General features: G+C 46.2%; 1 protein-coding gene across 6 annotated transcripts in view; it reads left to right on the forward strand.

Moving 5' to 3' along the window:
- Positions 1–23,672, forward strand: part of LOC126175747 (formin-like protein) — a 479,943-nt gene that overhangs the window by 342,043 nt on the left and 114,228 nt on the right. For all 6 annotated transcript variants that reach the window (XM_049922703.1, XM_049922702.1, XM_049922701.1 and 3 more), the window contains exons 3-4: positions 15,564–15,650; positions 15,844–15,923. In XM_049922703.1, coding sequence (XP_049778660.1) covers positions 15,564–15,650; positions 15,844–15,923 — 167 coding nt within the window. The remainder of the gene's footprint in view (positions 1–15,563; positions 15,651–15,843; positions 15,924–23,672) is intronic.

The following is a 23,672-nucleotide window of genomic DNA, read 5'->3' on the forward strand; positions in this document are numbered from 1 at the left end:
AAGATGATGCTGTGATATGCAAATGATTAGCTTTTCAGCGCATTCACACAAGGTTGGCGCCGGTGGCGACACCTACAACGTGCTGACATGAGGAAAGTTTCCAACAGATCTCTCATACACAAACAGCAGTTGACCGCCGTTGCCTGGTGAAACGTTGTTCTGATGCTTCGTGTAAGGAGGAGAAATGCGTACCAACACGTTTCCGGCTTTGATAAAGGTCGGATTGTAGCCTATCGCGATTGCGGTTTATCGTATCGCGACATTGCTGCTCGCGTTGGTCGAGATCCAGTGACTGTTAGAAGAATATGGAATCGGTGGGTTCAGGAAGGTAATACGGAACGCCGTGCTGGATGCCAACGGCCTCGTATCACTAGCAGTCGAGATGACAGGCATCTTATCCGGATGGCTGTGGATTTAAAGACTTAAGAAAATCACCGCTCTTGTATAGTTTTATTAGTGGTATTGAGTCTTAGGAGAATTATCTGCACATGTGATAACGCCGGAAAGTAATAGAAAGCCATCCCAAAAAATTTTCGCGCAGCAAATTACATTGGAAATGTTTTTTGTTAAGTGTTTGATTACCTTCATAAAACAGTGTTATGGTAGATGGCAGGCTAATTACGGCTGTCCTCGAGGTGAGTAGGGGTCTGAACAGCCCAGCGCTTCTTCCTCCTATAAAGCCATATAAAAAATCTAACCGACTAGCAGTGAAGGTAATGAACAAAAAATACGGTATAGCCAAACAGGTTTTTTTTGCTTGTATATCTAAAAACACAAAACATTCTACAGTAAGTTGCTGCAACGACACTGGCAGTGGCACAAATGTGCTGAAATTATATTTTTTTAATACAGGGTGTCTACGACGCGGGAGATACGAGAAAAACCCTGGAATTTTTTCATCCGGGAGAAAACCGGGAAAAACCCGGGAATTTTTCATTGTTTTAGTTTTCAGTTAAATTTTTGTGATTTTGACTGGTAAGAACCAATACTCTAACAAAAAAAATTACTGTACCCCGCTTCTGCAGAATAATACTGCAGCAACAAAACATGAACGAGAGAAAAAAACGAAAATAAAACTTAAGTCGCAAAGAAAATGCGCCATATACAACAAGAAAACACAGTGCTCTTACAAGCGTCTGCCAACAGCAAAGTGTGTCAAAGGCTTTAGGAAGACTGTGCAGTGCTTCTTAACAACAAATTGCCTCCAATGAGCGTGACGTGACAGTTTCTTACATTAGATTCGTTTTAATGCAAGATCTTTTAATGTTTCACACGTACGAACATGCGGGCTTCCTGCGTCATCGTAGCTGCGCAAGTGCAGTGACGCCTCTTATCTGGCGCTCTCTGGCAACTGCTGAAACGTACCTTTCTAACAGGTCATGGAAAAATATTGCGAATATTACTTTGAAAAGCGTTACTTTCAAAGTATATTTCCTTTTATGCAAGATAAACTATGTGAGAGAGTGTACGACGAATTTCTTAAATCACAGAGCGTTTCACTCTAATTTAAAAATCAACTGTTTGGGGACGACCATACGAAGAATTTCGAGCCCAGAAGATCAGACATTTACGTCGTTATTAAAAAAATTTACTGGCTCATTTATGTGATGTATGACGCGCAAAAAAGATCAACAATACACGTGGAAGCTTAGCTTCTCTTGCAGCTTATTAATCTTAGAGACCAATATTATATGTGATAGCTTTGCTTTTCTTGTAGCAACAATTGTACATTAATTTAATCCATTAATTTTTCTTATTTGTGTGTTCGTGCTACTTAAGAGTGATCTGACTATACGTGTCAAATGCTGTCATCAGCTGGCGAGATCAGGTGACATGAGCTGTGACTCGCTTACAAAAGCACGTCGCAATCTCGATTTTAATGCTTTGGAAAACAACATGCGGTGTTTGGTGGAATTCGAATTTATACCTTCGTAACACGGAAATGTGCAGTGCATATGTTGCTGCACATCAAAGATCTTTCCAAAACGTGTTTCCCCCCTCCCCTTAGTTTCATTTTCTAAAGTGCCGGGAAATTCTACACAGGTGTATAAAACCATAAACCATAAAAGGATTGATAAGTGCCGAGAAAAAGTATACTGTCACTTAACATGGAAAAAGTGTATTTTCACCCGGGAGAAAGTGTATTTTCAACCGGGAAATCTGGGAAAAATCCGGGAATTATTTTTCCTTGTCCATGTAGACACCCTGTAATAAAATGTCGAAGTCTATTGCCGCAATAAATAGTTTAAATTCAGTTACTGTGTTAGAATTGTCGAATACCATAGAGGAAATGAAATCTGTCATGCCTGCTGCCAAATCTTTCGTCAGTTAACTCTTAACTGTCCAAGAACGCTCTGCGAGTCGCATATTTAAAGTGCGTCCGTTCCAAGGCGACCCGTGTGTGCATCGCCTGGCGGAAATACCATTGCGTTGCCGTGGACAACGGTCCGAAGGACACAGTAGCGACCGCAGTCCAACTCAAATACAGTTGGCGTCCAAAAGCAACCAAATTTCTGTGCACATCGCAAAAAAGAAAAAAAGGAATAATCAGTCAAATCGTGCTCGGAACCCTGATTGCGGGCTCCCCGAGACAATCGTTCGTGTACCTGTAGAAGGCTGCTACACCAGGCGTTGGAATGCCAATCTTTTCGAGACAATTACTCCTGAGTGCGATCAGAAACTATCTAGTAACCAACCCCTCCCTCCGCTCCTGCCGCCGTTTGCCCCACTGTCACCAACTTGAGCCCTTAACTGAACTTCAGAATGAAAAAGAATTTGTAGTGAACACTTCAGTTTTTAAAATGATGAAATATAAACCATTGTTTTTGTAGGTGTTTTATTGATCCATGAACTACTGAAACAATGATAGGTACTGCTTATGTGGAACAACCTTTTTTTATATTTGGTTTGCTTTCAGTCAGTGCACACCGTAAATCATGCTCAAAGTGCATTCCGTTCCTTCTTTAGTCTCTCTCTCTCTCTCTCTCTCTCTCTCTCTCTGTCTCTGTCTCTGTCTCTGTCTCTGTCTCTGTCTCTGTGTGTGTGTGTGTGTGTGTGTGTGTGTGTGTGTGTGTGTGTGTGTGTGTGTGTGTGTGTGTGTGTGAGAGAGAGAGAGAGAGAGAGAGAGAGAGAGAGAGAGAGAGAGAGAGAGAGAGAGAGAGAGAGAGAGAGAGGGGGGGGGGGGGAATGAATGAATGTGAAGCAGTTCTCCATTCATCGAACATCCTTTCTCTGCACCGCTCATCTCCCTAACGTCACTTCATCACCTGCAACCTGCACCTCCATTCAAATACAACCACGTTAAAACGAGCAGAAAAATGCTGCTATCGGAGCACAAAAAAGGGGAATATACCCCTGTTCAAAACACTAACTGAAAAGTGGGGTAACAGCTGCCTCATTCTACCTTCCTCAGCAATTTTAAAAATTCTTCCAAAAACTTCGGCATGCGAACATATTCGCGCTGTTTGTAACGTGCAGCTCACCTTTTCTCACACAATCCTCCCTAACTGTAACTCGCTCACATCCACCAGTCCATCACAGTAAGTTGCTGATACCCACCCACACTCTCACTCACTCGTTTCACCCCAACTCACTGGCATAATCTCTCTCTCTCTCTCTCTCTCTCTCTCTCTCTCTCTCTCTCTCTCTGTCAGTCACTGTTTCCTGACTCTCAGCCGCCGCCTCCTTCGCCCTGTCCTACTACGACAATCTCCTCTTACTGTCGCTTGTCTCGCTCTTGCTCCCTCTTACTGCTACTATTTCATTCATTCATTCATTCATTCATTCTCACTGTCAGTATCTCTCCCTTATTCGTTGTCGTTGTCACGCACTCTCATTATCACTGCTTCTCACCCACTTCCACTTTCTCCCTTTCTTCATTCCTCACGCGCTGGCACTGTCTTATACACTCTTTTCCTAGCATTGTTCTGTCACTGTCTACTACGTTCCACGGCCTCTGTGAACATCTCTTTCTCTCACACTGCCATTGTCTCCTGTGCTCTTTCTGTACCACAACAAGTATCTTCCAGTATTTAGTACTTTTCCGTCTCTTTCCCATTGCCACTATCTTCTTCTCCCTTGCCGGCCGCGGTGGCCGTGCGGTTCTCGGCGCTTCAGTCCGGAACCGCGTGACGGCTACGGTCGCAGGTTCGAATCCTGCCTCGGGCATGGATGTGTGTGATGTGCTTAGGTTAGTTAGATTTAGGAAGTTATAAGTTCTAGGGGGACTGATGACCTAAGATGTTTAAGTCCCATAGTGCTCAGAGCCATTTGAACCATTTTCTTCCGACTCCACACGTCGGAGGTTCGAGTTCTCCCTCGGGAGCGCGCTCGTGTTTGTGTGTGTGTGTGTGTGTGTGTGTGTGTGTGTGTGTGTGTGTGTGTGTTTGTTTGTTTGTGTTGTCCCTATTAGTAGTATATAACCCTAGGGACCGATGACCTCGGCAGTTTGGTCCCATAGGAACTTACCACAAGTTTTAATTGTATACCTGACAGACATCTTTCCCCAGTTCCCGCAAATAAATCCCCTTGTCCTTTGCTGCCCAGGTTTATCATAACCATAGTTAACTCTACTCCTTTTGCAAACAAGACCTGCCCCCCTTGCTGTGTTCCCGCCTCTACTCAAAGTGTGAATCAAGTAAAATAGTTGGAAACAAAAGAGAAGAGGGTAAAATTTCGAGGTAGGAAAATTGCGAATTCTATGGAGTGCAACACAGCTGTACATGCAGTCACAGAGCTAGGAAGTCTGAATACCAGTCGAAACAACTGTACTAGAACGTGCCAGTTTAGTAGACCGGACCATCTTCGTTCTCTAGGTTGTGGAGTCAGCTTTATCGGCCAATCGGAGGTTGGTTTCGGTAAGATTTAATAAGTTCAATACATTGGTCAATACACGGGTTAGCCCTTAGGCCATGATAAGTGTCCAACTTCATCAAATAAAGTTATATTAAAAATTCATTCCAGAATCTTGCCATCTTGGATAAATTTTTGCGGACGCCCATGTGCTCTTTCTGGTAATGAGTTCTTCCTCGAACGTCTGGACAAATTTGACGGACACGTACATGCGACCTTTCAACACGTCTACATAATGTCCAGTTTTTCTTCAACGCAGCAGACGATGCGTGTTTAGACAAGAAGATGATAAACTCTTGAACTGCGGTGCTACAGAAAAATGCCGGAGATTAGATGGGTAGATCACGTAACTAATGAGGTACTAAATGAATTGGGGAGAGAAATTTGTGGCACAAGGTGACGAAAAGAAGGGATCGGTTGATAGGACGAGTTTGAGACAAGCATCGCCATTTTAGTATTAAAGGGAATTGAGGGAGGGGGTAAAAATTGTAGAGGGAGACCAAGAGATAATTACAGTAAGCATACATGGGATGGTGTAGGTTGCAGTAGTTACTCGGAGATGCAGAGGCTTGCATGGGATAGAGTAGCATCAAGAAGACGACGACGACAATAATAATTTGGGTTTCAACCATGTCCTTCCCAATTTCTTTGTCCCATGTTTTACTCATTTTTAATTTACCTATCTTTTTGTCAGAATGTATAAAGGCGTCTTGTGTATTGTGTTTACTCTTGAACTATCCCAAAATTTTCTGTAGTATTTTTCTTTCTGTTTCCCAATGCTTCCATCGTCATTTTGTTCAGAGCTAAATTCCGCTGCATAAAATACTTCCGGACGAATTGCTGTTCAGTAGTGTTTAAGTTGAGCACCGAGGAATACTAATATTTTTATTGTACACATCGTTTTCATCTTCTCAACTCTTGCTGTAATGACATCTTTTTCCGAAAATATACTTCCGTTTGAATATGGAAACTGAGGAAACTAACAGTTTTCATTAACTTGGGAACAGTCTTAATGTTTGCATACATATGACTTTCCGAAACCAGATCTGGAAGCTTGTTTTTTCAGCCTGTTCTTTCAGTTATTCTATCCATCTAGTGACTGTTTCCATTAGAGTCTTACGGGATGGGAAGGGGGGGGGGGGGCAGGAAGAGCTAGGTAGTCTGCAAACACAGTCTCTTTGTAAGTGGCCCCTTTTGTAACTTAATCAAACTCCCTCATTGGTGTGCTTTGCCCTGATGACCTCATTGGTCCCCCCTGCGGGTCCGGGGTAAGAATAGGCCCGAGGTATTCCTGCCTGTCGTACGAGGCGACTAAAAGGAGTTTCAACTGTTTCGGCCTTCCATGTGATGGTCCCCCTTGGGGTTTGACCTCCATTTTTCTAAATTTCTACAGAAGTACGAGCCTTTTGGGGAAGGACACCTTACGTGGTGTACCACTGGTCCTAAGTGCACTCAGACCTTGGCACTCAGCATTGCACCGGCGTTGTAACCATACCCACTATTACTCAAATTGGGCCTAAACGCCTTTTGGGTTGTCCCAGTTACGCCCATAGTGCGTCTCCATCTGCACCAGCGATCATGATGGACTTTCCATGGCACCAGAAATCCAGCACGGTAGCCAGCCCGTTGTGGTGGGGTCGTCATGTACCCTCTAGGTTGTAGCCCCCTGACAACACAGGGATCGTACTGCCGATACCTGAGCTGCACCCTCCCCACGTCGGCCAAGGAGTAGATGCCCGTCTCCTTGGGGCATCAGGACTCCCGGCAATGGTCATCCTGCCAGGTGGCCCTTGCTGCGGCTGGGTGGCGCCCGTGGGGAGAGCCCCTGGTCGGAGTGGGTGGTATCGGGGCGGACGTTTCGCAGATGAAACGTCACCACGTATCGGGTCGCTCTGCGGCCGAGTCTTTCAAAAGAAAAAGTACCGTTTCTGGTTCTGGTTCTCCTGCCCCTTCCCCCTTGGCCACTCCATGGGAGGAGGGACAGGCCCGCCGGCTTGGAGCGAAGTACTTCCCCCGCTATTTGGTCTGTTCTCGAACCGATGGGGGGACATTCGCCACCTCCAAGCCCATGTTCTTTGTTCAGCACATTGAGGACATCTTCGGGGAAATCGAGGCTCTCAGCAAGATGCGTTCAGGGTCCGTACTTACCAAGACCACGTCCGCCACACAGTCGGCGGCGCTCCAGGCGTGCGACCGCCTAGGGGACATCCCAGTCTCCATTGTCCCACATCTGGCACTCAATAGGACGCAGGGGGTTATTTTTCATCGTGACCTCCTGCTACAATCTGATGAGGAGCTCAGGGCCAACCTGGAGCGCCGAGGCGTGCATTTCGTCCGGCGAGTCCAGCGCGGCCCCAAAGACCGTCGCATCGACACTGGGGCCTTTATCCTCGCCTTCGAGGGGGACGTTCTCCCAGAGAAGGTAAAGGTAATGTGCTACCGGTGTGACGTGCGACCCTACGTTCCGCCTCCTATGCGCTGTTTTAGGTGTTTGCGCTTTGGGCACATGTCGTCACGGTGTGAGGCTGAGCCCCTCTGTGGCGATTGTGGCCGTCCTCTTCGTGAGGAACATACATGCACCCCACCACCTCGGTGCGTTAATTGTCCTGGCGTCCACTCGCCTAGATCCTCAGACTGCCCCGCATATCAGAAGGAGAAGAAGATACAAGAAATCAAAACTTTGGATCGGCTGTCTTATTCTGAGGCCAGGAAGAAGTACGACCGCCTCCATCCCGTGCCATTGACCACTTCATTTGCCTCAGTTGTGTCCACTCCTTCCGCGGTATCCTCACCCCTCTCCTGTCCTCCCTCCGCCTCCTCCGCCCATCAGGGGGCTCTGCCTCCGCCTCCCAAATCCCTCCCTTCCAAATCCTCCTCCCCCGTGGCCCCCACCCCCTCTGCCCCAGGGGCCATCCTTCCTCCTCCTTCTCCCCACACGCCACCTGAGAAGCGATCCTCTTCTCAGGCGTCCATCGGGGACACGTTCCGGACCCCGGCTTCCGAGGTCCGGCGTTCCAAAACGGACCCCGCGCGTGAGGACCTTCTTCGGGTCCAGCCCACCATCCCTGTGCCTCCTCGGCCTTCCAAGAAGGCCTCCAAGAAGAAGTCTCTATCCCCTTCTCCACCCCGGCGCGTTTCGACTGACGCTACATCCGTGAGTCGCCGCTCCCGGCCGTCCTCAGTTTCGCCGGGACGCTCTGCTGCCAGGCGCTCAGCCGGCCTTTCGTCGGCAAATGATGCTGCTCCTCCTATACAACCAGGGACAGCGGCCGCAGCTGGCGACCAGTCGATGGAACCGGATCCGCCTCCCGTCTGTTGTAGCGTTGTTCCCTCGCAACCTGGCCCTCCGCGGCCGTCGAGGTGACCAGCCCTTTCCCCGTCTCGTTCCCCCGACTGTTTGACTAGCGATGGCGTTGTTTCATTGGAACATACGAGGTATTCGATCTCATCGGGAGGAATTACAACTGCTCCTCCGCCTGCACTGTCCGCTCGTCCTTGGACTCCAGGAAACCAAGTTGCGCCCGACTGACCGTATTGCCTTTACCCACTATACCTCGGAGCGGTATGACCTCACCCCTGTGGACGGTGTCCCAGCACATGGTGGGGTTATGTTGCTCATTCGGGACGACGTCTATTACCATCCCATCCCATTGACCACCCCACTCCAAGCAATAGCTGTCCGCATTACTCTTTCCGCTTTTACTATTTCAGTTTGTACCATCTACACTCCACCGTCGTCTGCTGTTAGTCGGGCTGACATGATGCACCTGATCGTTCAGCTTCCCCCGCCGTTTTTATTGTTTGGCGACTTCAATGCCCATCATCCCCTTTGGGGCTCTCCTGCATCCTGTCCAAGAGGCTCACTCTTGGCAGATGTCTTCAACCATCTCAATCTTGTCTGCCTCAATACCGGCGCCCCGACTTTCCTCTCGGACTCCACTCATACCTACTCCCACTTGGACCTCTCGATATGTTCTACCACTCTTGCCCGTCGGTTCGAGTGGTATGTCCTTTCTGACACCTATTCGAGCGACCACTTCCCCTGTGTCGTTCGTCTCCTGCACCACACCCCATCCCCACGTCCTTCGAGCTGGAACATACTGAAAGCTGACTGGGGACTTTACTCATCCCTGGCGACCTTTCCGGACCACGATTTTCCCAGTTGTGACAGTCAGGTCGAATACCTCACGGCTGTTATCATCCATGCTGCCGAACGTTCCATTCCTCGTACTACTTCTTCACGTCGCGTTTCCGTCCCCTGGTGGAACGAGGCTTGTAGGGACGCCATCCTACGTTGGCGAATTGTATTGAATACAAACGACTCCGAGCGCAATGCCGTAGAGTCATCAAAGACAGCAAAAAAGCTTGTTGGGCCTCTTTCACCGGCTCCTTTAACAGTTTTACTCCATCTTCCGTCGTTTGGGGTAGCCTGCGCCGGCTGTCGGGTATTAAGGCCCACTCCTCGGTACCTGGCCTGACCTCAGGTAATGCGGTCCTTGTTGATCCGGTGGCTGTCGCCAACGCCCTTGGCCGCTTTTTCGAGGAGGTTTCAAGCTCCGCCCATTACCATCCTGCCTTCCTTCCCAGGAAAGAGGCAGAAGAGGCTCGGCGACCTTCCTTCCACTCGCTGAATCTGGAAACCTATAATGCCCCCTTTACTATGCGGGAACTCGAACGTGCGCTTGCACTGTCCCGGTCCTCTGCTCCGGGGCCGGATGCCATTCACGTTCAGATGCTGGCACACCTTTCTCCGGCGGGCAAAAGCTTCCTTCTCCGTACCTACAATCGCGTCTGGACCGAAGGTCAAGTCCCCATGCGTTGGCGTGACGCCGTTGTTGTTCCTATACCCAAACCCGGGAAGGATAGACACCTTCCTTCTAGTTACCGCCCCATTTCTCTTACAAGCTGTGTCTGTAAGGTGATGGAGCGCATGGTTAATGCTCGGTTAGTCTGGATTCTTGAATCTCGACGGCTACTTACTAATGTCCAATGCGGCTTTCGTCGCCGCCGCTCCGCTGTTGACCACCTCGTGACCTTGTCGACATTCATCATGAACAACTTTTTGCGAAGGCGCCAAACGGTAGCCGTGTTCTCCGACTTGGAGAAGGCTTATGACACCTGTTGGAGAGGAGGTATCCTCCGCACTATGCACAGGTGGGGCCTACGCGGTCGCCTGCCCCTTTTTATTGATTCCTTTTTAACGGATCGAAAGTTTAGGGTACGTGTGGGCTCCGTATTGTCCGACGTCTTCCTCCAGGAGAACGGAGTGCCTCAGGGCTCCGTCTTGAGCGTAGCCCTTTTTGCCATCGCGATCAATCCCATTATGGATTGCATTCCACCTAATGTCTCAGGCTCTCTCTTTGTCGATGACTTCGCGATCTACTGCAGTGCCCAGAGAACATGCCTCCTGGAGCGCTGCCTTCAGCGTTTTCTAGACAGCCTCTACTCATGGAGCGTGGCAAATGGCTTCCGGTTCTCTGAAGAAAAGACGGTTTGTATCAACTTTTGGCGATATAAAGCGTTCCTTCCGCCATCCTTACATCTCGGTCCCGTTGTTCTCCCATTCGTGGACACAACTAAGTTTCTAGGGCTCACGTTGGACAGGAAACTGTGTTGGTCTCCACACGTCTCTTATTTGGCGGCCCGTTGTACACGTTCCCTTAATGTCCTCAGAGTTCTTAGCGGTTCATCTTGGGGAGCGGATCGCACTGTCCTGCTTCGCTTGTATCGGTCCATAGTCCGATCGAAGCTGGATTATGGGAGCTTCGTCTACTCGTCCGCTCGGCCGTCCCTCTTACGCCGGCTCAACTCCATCCACCATCGGGGGTTACGTCTTGCGACCGGAGCCTTCTACACTAGTCCTGTCGAGAGTCTTTATGCTGAAGCTGCCGAGTTACCGTTGACCTACCGGCGCGACGTACTGCTGTGTCGGTATGCCTGCCGGCTGTCGTCTATGCCCGACCACCCCTCTTACAAGTCCTTCTTCGCCGATTCTCTCGACCGTCAGTACGGGTTGTATGTGTCTGCCCTGCTGCCCCCCGGAGTCCGCTTCCGTCGCCTGCTTCGACAATTGGATTTTGCCCTCCCTACCACCTTCAGAGAGGGTGAGAGCCCGACACCACCTTGGCTCCAGGCTCCGGTTCATATTTATCTCGAACTCAGCTCACTCCCGAAGGATGGTACTCCGGCTGCAATGTATTGCTCACGGTTTGCCGAACTTCGTGCTCGACTTGCCGGTCACACCTTTATTTACACCGATGGCTCCAAAACTGACGATGGTGTCGGCTGTGCCTTTGTCGTCGGGGCCGCCACATTTAAATACAGGCTCCTCGACCAATGTTCCAGCTTTACGGCCGAGCTTTTTGCTCTCCATCAGGCCGTTCAGTATGCCCGCCGCCACCACCATTCATCATATGTACTCTGCTCTGACTCACTCAGTGCTCTTCAGAGCCTTGGAGCTCCCTATCTGGTCCATCCCTTGATACAACGGATACAGCAGTCCCTCCATTCTTTGGCTGATAACGGTGGTTCTGTCAGCTTTCTGTGGGTTCCCGGACATGTGGGAGTGCCTGGGAATGAGGCTGCGGATGCTGCAGCCAAGGCTGCAGTCCTCCTGCCTCGGCCAGCCTCCCATTGTGTCCCGTCATCCGACGTTCGTGGGGATGTCTGTAAGAGGCTTGTGTCGTTGTGGTGGGATGCTTGGTCATCCCTCCAAGGAAACAAGCTCCGGGCAGTTAAACCGCTACCAACTGCTTGGACAACATCCTCCCGACCATCTCGGCGCGAGGAGGTCCTTCTGACCAGGTTGCGGATTGGGCATTGCCGGTTTAGCCACCGCTACCTGCTCTCCGGTGACCCAGCCCCGCAGTGCCCTTGTGGTCAGGCATTAACAGTGCGCCATGTTTTATTGTCGTGTCCCCGTTTTAGTCAATTTCGTGTTGTCCTGTCCCTGCCATCTACTTTACCGGATGTTTTAGCTGATGACGCTCGAGCAGCTGCTCGTATTCTGCGTTTTATAACTTTAACTGGCTTGTCCAAGGACATTTAATCTTTTTACTTATTTTGTCTGCATCTTTGTCGGGTCCTTCTGGTGTCCCCTCCATCCCTTTGAGTTTTACCAGATTCCATGTGCTCAAACAACAGTGACTGGGCGCTAATGACCTCAGCAGTTGAGCGCCCTTAAACCCAACCAAAAAAAAAAAAAAAAAAAAAAAAAAAAGACCTCATTGGTGTGGCTTTGCCCTGGTGACATTCTCCATTCCCTTACTTTTTCTAGAATAGTATTTAAGAGCCATAGGGAGAGACCATCTCACTGCCTCGCTCAAGTCTTAGTCTCAAAACTTCTAGAAATTTAAGCTCTAAATTTCCCATTAGAATGGATGTTCGTTTAATTAGAGCAGCGGTTTTACTGCATAAACTCAGTTCGTTGAGAATTTCAACAATGACTTCCTTTCGACAGAGTCATAGCCTTCACGGGAGTCAAGAAAGTGATTACGAATTTTTTATCTATTATTTTCAGGTACATTATTGTAAGTTGAAAATCTGCTCAGGGCATGATTATTTTTTTCCAATATTTACAAATTTAGATCCCAAGAAGAATAGTCAGTATTCAGGGACATGGCAGCAACGATCATTCGAAGCAAAAAGGTCTAGTAAACATGGGCTGTAAAATGCATACTGTACCTTAATAGCCATGAGCAGTTCTTCAGTAGAAAAGATGTGTTTCACGGGAGGATCAGGCCAAGGTATGCACTTCAGAATCCTTACGTAATTGACCTTTTTTTCCTTGTTTTCATCCATACTACCACTTCTTAAAATACGGAAAGCAGGGAGCTTACTGAAAGCAAAGCGCTTACTAGAGAAGAGATATGTTTCACAGTGTCGAATCATAGTGCTCATAGCTCTTCAAGTGTTCATTTTAGAGCCTGTGCTTACCAGGCTTTCGTGCTTCGAATAGTAGTTTCTGTCATGTCCCTGAAAACTGATCATTCCTCCTGTGGCAGCCCCCGCCACGTGAATGTATCGGAAGTAAGAACTGCGTTAACATCTTCCGTGCGTATCCGTTGCAGTAATGCACAGGTATTTATTTTCGCGTTGCTGTAGTCTGGGGAAGAGGTTTCCGTGGCAACCATTGGAATATGACACTAGTACTGGCCCAGAGATGTTTCTTTTCTTTTGGTGGGGGCGGTAGCGCGGCGCAGGATTGACACGTGACGTGTGTGCGTGCAGCTTGTGCGCTGCGTGACGCATAGTGCAGTGTCACGGACAGGAATAGAACGGCCACTGCCCGCAGCAACTCCCCTCTACTGTTCCGGAGACGCAGACAGCTTCCCGGAAGCACTCGGCCAGCACCAGACGCTGCGCTAGCCGTCAAACGGGGCATCCCCTGGGAGGAGAGGGAAGCAGAGGTTTCCTGCTGTCCTTCACCGCGTTCGGCACGGGTGTATGGGGCATTGTTTCACCCTGCCGTTATCAACGGAGGCAGGCGGCTCTGCGTGGCAGCGCACTCGATTTATTCCCCTAAACGTTGTACGATTTCTCGCAATCAGCAACACTGCCAAACACACGGGGATAGAAATTGAAGCTGCATGCGACATTGTTGGCGCTAGACTCAGTGTCGAGGGTGAACACGGATTCCTAAAAGACTGGTCATGCGAAATCCAACTCGTGGTTTCCTCTCGTGACATCCTGAAAGCTATGGATCAAGGCAGTCAGAAAGATGCAGTATTTTTCGATTTCTGAAAAGCATTGGATTCAGTGCCACATCCATGCTTATTATATAGAAAGTACAGTCCTATGGGCTATCAACTGAAATTGACTGGGTTGAGGACTTCTTGGTAGGGAGTGTGCACAGCTCTTAAGTCCTGAAATTTGCATTCCGTTTCCGCGTTAGGCACGTTCCGCATTGTGCAAGAAATTAGCATATAAAACAGCATTGAATGAGTCGGGACTGAAATACTTTTACGGTTTGGGCAGATTTCCGAGTTACACACGTTCTGATCTGATGCTGTATTACTATACAGCATCACTGTTTCTCTATGCAACATAAATGCCACTTCAGCGTAATGGCAGTTATGAACCACTGATCTGTGAGTTGTATCACAAATTCAGCAACTGTGGGAACTGCCACACAAGGGTCAGGGTGCACTTATTGGATCTCTGTATTTAACTATCGTAGAAAATTGTGTAACTTGCATATTCCATGGATTTTGGATGATGAATTTGTATTCTGGCATGACTGAGAGACTACAGCAGCTTGGATATGAGAATGAAAAAAGTTCTCCATGTTTTCTGGTTTGATATTAATTGCTAAGGAGAATTTCACCAGAGAAAACGTTTCACAATTACTGGCAAGTGTCTTAACTTAAGGATGCGGAAAGTTAGTACTACTGATTGATGTAAATAACAGTAAAAGTGGTATACTTCCTAACTTTCGGAACAATCGTTCCTCCAGGGGCGAGAAGAGAGGAGCAAGTTGTCGAAGATTGATAGGAAGAGCAGATGAGAGAGAGAGAGAGAGAGAGAGAGAGAGAGAGAGAGAGAGAGAGAGACTTGCCTCATAATGAGGATGAGGGCAGACAGGTTTCATATGGTAAACGAAGATCTGCTCTCGTCCTCACTACAAATAGGTGTCCCTAATCCTGGGCCCTGATTGAACTGCCCTTTTTAAACTATGGCGGGGAGGGAGGCGCGCAACGACTTGAAGAGAGATCAACAGCAACTGCAGTATGGCTTTTATTTGTGGTAACACCATCAGCTTTGTGTGATTACTGCAACTAAACCGTGGCCAGGGACCAGTTTGACTGTCCAGTGCTGGAGCATGTCGTCTCATCCCCCCCCCCCCCCCCCCAAGCCCCCCCACCTCATGTTCACCCCGTCCTTCACCCACTCCCCCCTGCCAATGCATGCAGCTACTACCCCTCTGGACATTGCACGTGGGAAAAACTCGTCCAAAGCCTGGTTTTATCACCAATAATATCGCCATGCGCGTATCTCCATACCTGTTCCCACAAAATTGATCCTCAACCTCGTGAGCTTAATTGTTCTTGCTGTCACCTATCCGTACAAAGGTTTATAGTGTTAAGATCGTCCATCCACATACCTTGTCACACTATAGTGGGAGAGTGGTCAGCACACTGGACTTGCATTCAGGAGGGCAGTGGGTCAGATCCTCATCAGGTCATACAGATTTCGGTTTTCCAAGATTTTCCTAAATCGCATACCGAAAATTTCAGGTAGGTCCTTTCCAAAGGGCCTAGCAAATTTCCTTCCCCATCCTTGCCTAATCTGAGCTAGTGCTACATCTCTAGTGACCTCATGGTCTATGGGATATTAAAATTAATTTTCCGTTCTCTGTTTCCACACACCTTCATGAGCCCTCTTTGACTGTTTCCTACCCCTTTCCCCACATTCCTGAATACCAGTACACAAAATGTGATCACCACTGATAGCATTTGGTGAAGCCTTCTCTGGCACCTCATGTTGCTGGTGTCTTCCCCCTGCTAATTTCCTTTTACAATTGCCTAGGCCCTCCTTTACCCTCATATTTTCTATGTTGATTTCATCAGCCCCATTAGTTCAACTAATCATTCGGACAGCTGTTGTTTGAGGATTGGAATCAGCATTATTTGTCATTTGAAACTGAAGGATGTATTGCCAAAGCAAAGTAAACAGAGAACAATCATAATAATTACAACATCTTTTTGTTTCAGGAAAGAGTGCATGCAAAAGATCCACCTGCACACTACCTCAACAAGTTACGCACATACCTGGATCCGAAGGCATCCCGCAGCAGTCGTGTAAGTAACATGCTGAAATATATAAAAAATTAGTACGTTATGTATATTTCTTCATTAGTAATTTATTATAGAGGGGGTTATATATCTGGTAAAAAATAAATTGTTTTGTTATTATTGTCTTGATATTTTATTCTTTCAGTAAAGTGGGGATATACATGGTTTTAGTCCTGAAAATCTGTTTATTCTCTTCTAGAAAAGAAAGATGGTTGGAGATGCTACATCTACGCAGGTTCTCAGGGATCTCGAAATATCTTTACGGACTAATCACATAGAGTAAGTAAATGTGTCACATAATGACAGTATCTGTGTATAACTAAAGGATAATATATTCTGTGGAAACTACTAGAACACCTCTGATGACAGTCAGGAACAAAGGTAAATTTTGTGTTGATATTAATGTTGCCACCCCCCCCCCTCCCCCACTTTTTCAGTAGTTCAGGACAAACGGAGGACACTTGAGATGAATGTAGTGCTGCCAGTAAAAAGTGTATTTCAGACACAAATACCAAGCTGAATGTTTCTTCATTTATGTTTTCTGCATCACTGCCATTAAACTTATACGCACCATATAAAATCGTGCTGCTTGTCCATTGGCTTTGGATTGAGGGTCACCGATGAAGATCTGAGTTCTAACAAGGGTCAGTAATTATATAGGAACCAGGGGTTGCAAAAGTCATTCAGGGCTACTAGATGGTGTTGCAGTTATTTATTTAGTCATATGCTACTAATTGACGCCTACTGCAAAGTTTTGTCCAAATGCATTGAAACACACCTACATGGACGCTGTATTGAACGACCCTTTCAAAATAGCTGATGTGTCTAAGACATCCTGTTGCCACAGCAATCATGCCCTGTACATTGTCCGAAGATGTAAAAGGTGTGCCATATGCAAGGTCCTTCAGATACCCCCACAGGAAAAAATTGATTGGTGACAGATTGGGTGAGCATAGTGGCCATGCGACTGATCCTCAACAATCGATCCAGTGGCTGGAAAAGGTTGCCTACAGACGCGTCCTGCCTGTGGATGCAGTCCTTAAAGTATTATGTGCCAGATGGAGGGTTGGGGATATTAGTAGTGCAGGATACACTTCGTGTATTTGTTGACGGTGTACACTGCACCCATTTGAGAACGCTGTCTTCCGCCGCAACTGTGTGCGTTGTTCGTTGGCGGCCAACATCTGGCTTGTGCACATGGAAAGAGCTGGTTTCACATAATGGGCAATGCAGGGCGGTGAATAATGTGTGCCATGGCACCTTGCTATTAGGATTCTTTGTGTGATACAGTCGCATGCCCCCCCCCCCCCCTCCCCCGCCCACCTCCACCTCCTGAATAGTTTTCTTCCTCATTGTAATCACCTCTATTCTTACAAATACATCATGTAACAAGATGTTGCAAGTAGATAGATTGTTGTTACTTTGCATAGCTGTCACCTTTTCCTGCTAATGTTAACTAGTTTGCAATTGATTTGCGGATGGATACTTTGCTGCTGCTGCTTGAAGGGAATTTGGGAGTTGATTTCCTAGATGAAGAATAACAGATTCAAGAGTGTTTACTCACATTTTCACTAAATTGTGAGTGTCTAGTGCAGTGTCTAGCAGTCGTATCTCATCCAGATGTGCAAATCGACAAATGAAGTAGAAAATATAATTCAGTTGGTAGAAAGTAGCCCTTCAACAACACAGACATAATTACTACACATATTGGTGTTCCGCACACAAGAATACGGTGGGCATTACTTATACATGGCCTCTATCCATATCATTGACAGCAGATTCAACATCTTTCAGAATGAGATGAAGATAGATGATTGGAATTTTAACATTGGCTAATTGCAGATCATAGGGTAATCTCATCAATACTGTCTGCTTATGAAGCCACTTTTACTCATGACTCATCTGACTGACACTCACAACTGATATTGGTGGTCTGACGAAATCCTATGTGCATCTGTGGAGACAAATTTTCAAGATTACTTCTCTGCAAATATCTAGTGTGGTGTGATAGACAGTCAGCGTATTGGGCCTGTTGTGCTTCTGCATCATCTTATCGGACTGCGTAATCTAGACTTCCTTTGAAACCAACTTCCAACATTATTGGAAGAGGTTCCTATGACTACAAGGCTGGGTATGTTCCTGCAGCATGACGGGCTGCTGCACATTCTAGCCATCGAGTGACACGATATCTAAGCCAAGTATTCCAGAAGATGGATTGGCTGAAATGATCATATTTCTTGGCCACTAAGATCCACTGACCTTATCCTTTTATATGTAAATCATAAGTGGAGCAGGGATGAAAGCACAGGAAAGGAAAGGGAGGGGATCATTACTGTCAGGTTCATTTGGTGGCAGCGAATGAAAATGTGTACTGGACCCGGATTTGAACCCGAGATCTTCTACTTACTAGGCAGGTGCATTAACCACTGTGTCATCTGGGACACAGATTCATCACAACTGTGCGGACTACAAGGCTGGGTATGTTCCTGCAGCATGACGGGCTGCTGCACATTCTAGCCATCGAGTGACACGATATCTAAGCCAAGTATTCCAGAAGATGGATTGGCTGAAATGATCATATTTCTTGGCCACTAAGATCCACTGACCTTATCCTTTTATATGTAAATCATAAGTGGAGCAGGGATGAAAGCACAGGAAAGGAAAGGGAGGGGATCATTACTGTCAGGTTCATTTGGTGGCAGCGAATGAAAATGTGTACTGGACCCGGATTTGAACCCGAGATCTTCTACTTACTAGGCAGGTGCATTAACCACTGTGTCATCTGGGACACAGATTCATCACAACTGTGCGGACTATCTCGTCATGCGTCATGGCTGATTCACACTTGTATCTACAGTCCCTCCATTTCCTCCATGTTTGCTCTCAGAGATACCCACAGGAGATCGGGTGTATTTCTGCATCTGACATATCCGAAAGAGCAGACACCACACATTCACATAACTTATCCTCCTAGATTTTAATCTGTGGTTGTGATTGAAAGCCAAAGTCTACAAAAAATTACACACAAGAGGCAAACTAATCATTTGGGCTATGAATAGTACTGCCTTCATAAAAGAAAACCATACTAGGTGTTTCCAACAGAATTCAAAAGTACATTGAAGTCAAAAGAGGAAGTCATGAAAATAAACTTTGAGCTTAATAGTTTTTTTTCTGCTTTCTTGAGAGTATTTCTTTTTGGGTTACATTCTAACAGTTATCTCCACGTGCAATAAAAATTGGTCATGTACTATATGGAATGTTTTATTTGAATTAGTCTTTACCACCGGCTTCTAAAATATTTACTGTTCCTCCTGAAATACTTTGTGTAGAATATCACATTACTTAACAAAATTTTAAAACTTAAACTGATATTATTTGTCTTATAATTTGTAGAGTGTGACTACTACTAGGTGTGTCGTCTTCCTAAGTGGCACACATTGTATGACACTTCATCAATACATCTCCACATATATTTCATTCTAATCTCAAGACCTACGTAATTAGCCACAAGAATGTGCTTTGTATTATAATCAACACAATTATAATGGATTGAGTGGTTTTTGACAATGTCAGAACACTGTAACCTAGTTTCATTGAGCAAAGTCCTTTCTATTGTCATAAGGCAAGAGAATGATTTGAACTTCGCTTTAACATCTTTCTCGAATCAGTGTTTGTTACTGCGCAGTCAAACTTTTGAAAAAATATGTCAGTAGAGACGAGCTATAAATTTGTACAGATGTTAATTAACTTTACCGTATTGCACAAGGTTCCAGTTGGTAATGGTGTTTGTATTATTCATCTATTGAAAGAATTATGATCACAGATCTCTGAATGTTGGGCACCTTTGGGTAATCTGAAGAACTTTCCAACTTTCTGGTTACCTGTTTCTTCGATGATCTGGGTCCACAGTGTCTTTGGGTTTCCAATTTATGCCTTGCCCTCTCTTTTACCTTTCAGTATGAACTGCAGCAAGTGTTCTTTATTTATCTCTTAGTACCTGACCGAGAAGAGAGCTGTAGAGTTTTTATTTCTTCAGTTTTTTTGAGATGTTATGAGGTCATCATCATCTGTAGCAAATATGTTGAGGGATTTGAAGTGTTCATCTGGGAAACTGATTCGAAAGTCAATAGTCTCTTCTTGATAGAAATTTTCATGGTCTAATATTTGCATTGCACAAGATAAAAGATTTTGTCAGGTGACAGATGAGTGTAAGGTTCAGCTTCTTTTACTCCTCTCATCAGGAGTTAACGAGCTCCTTGCTATATATAATTAGCTCCCTGCATCTATATTCAGAACATATTCCAGTCCTTCAATATGGACGTCTTCCAGCAAATTCATGCTGTCCTAACAGCCTGTCTTCAGCAAATCCCTCTCCCTTCCTCCTCTTTCTGGATTTTATTGCCTGTTGCCTATTGTGGGGCATTGCTTTTTTTGTCTAGAGCATGGTCTCCTCAAAGACCAATTTCTTCTGGATCACAACCTATGCCGTCTTAGTGACAGTTCCGTTACCCATTTTAGTGTCCCTCATGGCACTTTCTCTGACACTGATCTTCTGCTTTTGCTCACTTCCCCTCCCTCTCTCCCATCACTACACTGGTCACCTACATTGAACCTCTTACCGTATGAGAACATCTCGTGGTCCTCTCCTCTTCCATGATTCAGCCCCTGGCTTCTATTCAATCCATAACCAGTTGCTTCAACACCTTAATCCCAGACAATGACAATAAGTCTTTCGGATGTCCAATTGTATTTGTATCTGAGGGGGGGGGGGGTTTTCCCCTCTCAATGGATGGACAGTACTGTGGTTCCTGTCCTTAAGCCCAGTAAGGATCTGTTGTCCATTGATAGTTACCAGCCAATCAGTCTGAGCAACATCCCCTGAAATTGAAATTGATGGTGGCTTGTTGGCTCTGTTGCATCCTCAAATCTTGGGACCTTTTATTTCCTTACCAGTGTGGCTTTCGGGAGGTACAGTATCTGATCACCCACCTTCTTTAGTTGGAAACCACAGTTCGGCAGGGCTTTTCTCAATGCTGCCATGTTGTCTTATTTTTCTTCGCTCTTGGTAAAGCCTAGCTTGGCGCCATCACATCTTACACCGCACGAGTGGGGTCTTTGGGGCCCCCTCCCAATTTTTATTTGCCAGTTCATGTACCACCAGTCATTCTGCGACCAAGGTCCTGTGTTAAGTATCCTTTTCTCATCGCTATTAATGGACTTGTGGCCTCTGTTGGACCATTGGTGTCCCCTGCTCTGAATGTATAAAAAGTATAGCAGCGACCAATGGCAGCGGTCATGCAGAAGTTCAACTGGTGATAGTCCGTCTCGTGTATGGGAGCGATAGGGGACGGGAAAGAGTTGCACCGTCTGTTCCCATTTGTGGGTAGTGCGAAGCTTGACCATCTGTTACTTGAAAGTGCATATGAAATGATCTGCTTCTCTGTTGGGGTGCGGGTGAAATGGAACATTTGTTAGGTGATAAATGCTATTCCGTTCACAAAAATGTTCAAAATCACATTAAGTGAACTGCGATCCATTGCCCGACAAGTATTTCTGGCAAACCTTCTATGTAAAATATTGAGGACAATGCTTGAATGGTGCTATGCGATGTGGTAGTTTGTATGCACTGCAAATGGAAACTTGGGAAAAGAGTCTACCACTATGAGCCAATGAGTGTTCCAGAATGGTTCTGCAAAGTCTGTGCACTTGTTGCCGTGGCGACTGAGTGCTACGCCAAGCTGAAAATGTCTGTTGTGTAGCGGATTGGTTCTCCGTGCATGCGCGACCCAATGCCGTCATCTGTTCAATGTGGGCTTCCATACCCTGGCAAGTACAGTGCCGGTGTGCTAGCTCTTTAATTGCAAACAATTCCCTGATGTACTTGATGGCGCAATCTTAACACATCCTTTTGCAACACTTTTGGAATAAGCACGCGTGATTGTCAACTGTCATTTCGAACTAGAATCACATCCCGCTGACCTGAAAGGCAGCACTGATGTGCTAAATATCGGCACATAACTGAGTTCTTGATACTGTTCAATGAATGAGACCGAGATGTGCGAATATAATTCAACAAAATCTTGATCTGGGTCTGCTTCCGTGGCCTGTGCTATTTTTCTGTAGTGCGAGGGAAAAGACTCCAGTGATTCAGAGTCCTGCACATTGATTTGGCAACAAGATACAGCAGAGGCATCAAAATCAGTCTGGGCCAATCAGAAGGCGAGATAGGGAGTCTGCGTTGATGTGCTTTGCCATAGGTCTGTACACAATTTCATACTGATACTGTGAAAGTAACAAAGCCCAGCGCTCAATTTTTGAGCAGTGCATGCAGGAACCAGCTTTGACAGATGAAACACAGACTGCAAAGGCTTGTGGTCTGTCTCTAGATAGAACTTGCGACCTTCCAAATAGTGATGAAATTTTGTCACACCATACATAGTAGTGAGAGCTTCTTTTTCTATTTGAGGATAATTGCACTGACTTTGAATTAACAACTTTGAGGCAAAAGCAATAGGTCAGTCTTGTGCACCAATTCTGGGAGGAAGCACAGCGCCAATTCTGTAGGAAGAAGCATAGAATTGCAAAATTACTGGTTTAGCAGGGTCAAAATGCACTAAACATACGTCGCTAAGCAAGGCATGTTTGAGTTTCCAAAATGCATCTTGACAGGCTTTAGTCCACATAAAAGGTACATTTTTGCAATGCAATGGAGCCGCCATCTGAGCAGCATTCGGTATGAGCCGAATACAGTATGTCATCTTGCCTAGTACTGACTACAGTTCAGACACATTGCGAGGAACAGGCAGGTCACGGATTGCAAGCAAATGAGAATGGAGGGGGTGACTGTTGATCACATGATTAGTTTGAAAAATGTCACACTTTTTTATTGTAAAAGTTGCTACTACTATACTCAAATTTACACTTCCTACTCCTGCCTGTTAATTCTGTGTACCACTGACAGTACATCTGTTCTGGCTTTTTCTGCAATTGAAAGAACTGATACCTGGCTGTAACTATTTTAACTTGCTGGTCATAGTGCCGAGTTAATGCTGCGATTACTTTGTCATAACTGAGTTCGTTGGGAGACACAGTTGGGAATAGTTTTTGTATTAACCTGAACGCTGGGGACCCTGCAAGGAAAAGAAGGTATTGTAGCTTCACAGTACCTTAACTTAATGAACTGTACTGTGAACTTGGAACTGTGTCGGGTATTCAAGCCGTTCCTCTTGTGTGTCGTTAAATTGCCAGAATGGTGGTATGCTGGTTGGTGGCACTTGTTGGGCGTGTTGGTTGGTTGACTTCTGTTGTTGTGTGGCTGACGCTGTTTGTGCAGTCAGAAGTTGTACAGTCATCAGCAAGGCAGCAATTTGTTGGTTCTGAAACTGAAAAGCTTGTGTTAGATCATCACATTGGTCGTCTGTGGCTGAGGTGTAGGGGGTGGGTTAGCTGTGGGTTACAGAAATACGTTAGAGCAAAAACAAGCAAGCAAAGCCTCTGAAAAAAAGCAAGCAAAGCCTCTGAAAAGTTGATTAATTCTGCGACTCCCCTCTTGGTATACATGCAAGAATACAACAAAAATGTAGCAAACACTCGAATACGATCACCTTTACAATCTGAAATGGAAGCAAAGCAGACAAATTCTTCTTCACTGAAGGATTCTCATCGTCATCCTTTATGTCGTCTCGTTGTCTCTATAGAGCTGTACCATGGGAAGCAAGGAGATGATGTTGTTTGGTGGCCTGTATACAAACTGCATGCATAAATTAACTGTGTTCCTTATTCATAACCAAAGAGCTACGTAAGTTAAGCTTTCATGTGCTGTGGTACAAGCTCTTCTGTATAGTCCACATTAGCTATGATTCTGGTGAAGTAGAAGTCCGCTATGTGCGCTATTAGGGTTGTTACATGCTGCCTGTCTGAGTTAGTGCTGGAGCTAACTGCTACTGAAATTCCTGCTGAGCTGCGACTGAGGGCACTAGAACTTACTTGGTCCTATAGACACGAACTAACTGGCCCTCCATTCCGCAG

The sequence above is a fragment of the Schistocerca cancellata genome, chromosome 3 (genome assembly GCF_023864275.1).
Source record: "Schistocerca cancellata isolate TAMUIC-IGC-003103 chromosome 3, iqSchCanc2.1, whole genome shotgun sequence".
NCBI lineage: Eukaryota > Metazoa > Arthropoda > Insecta > Orthoptera > Acrididae > Schistocerca > Schistocerca cancellata.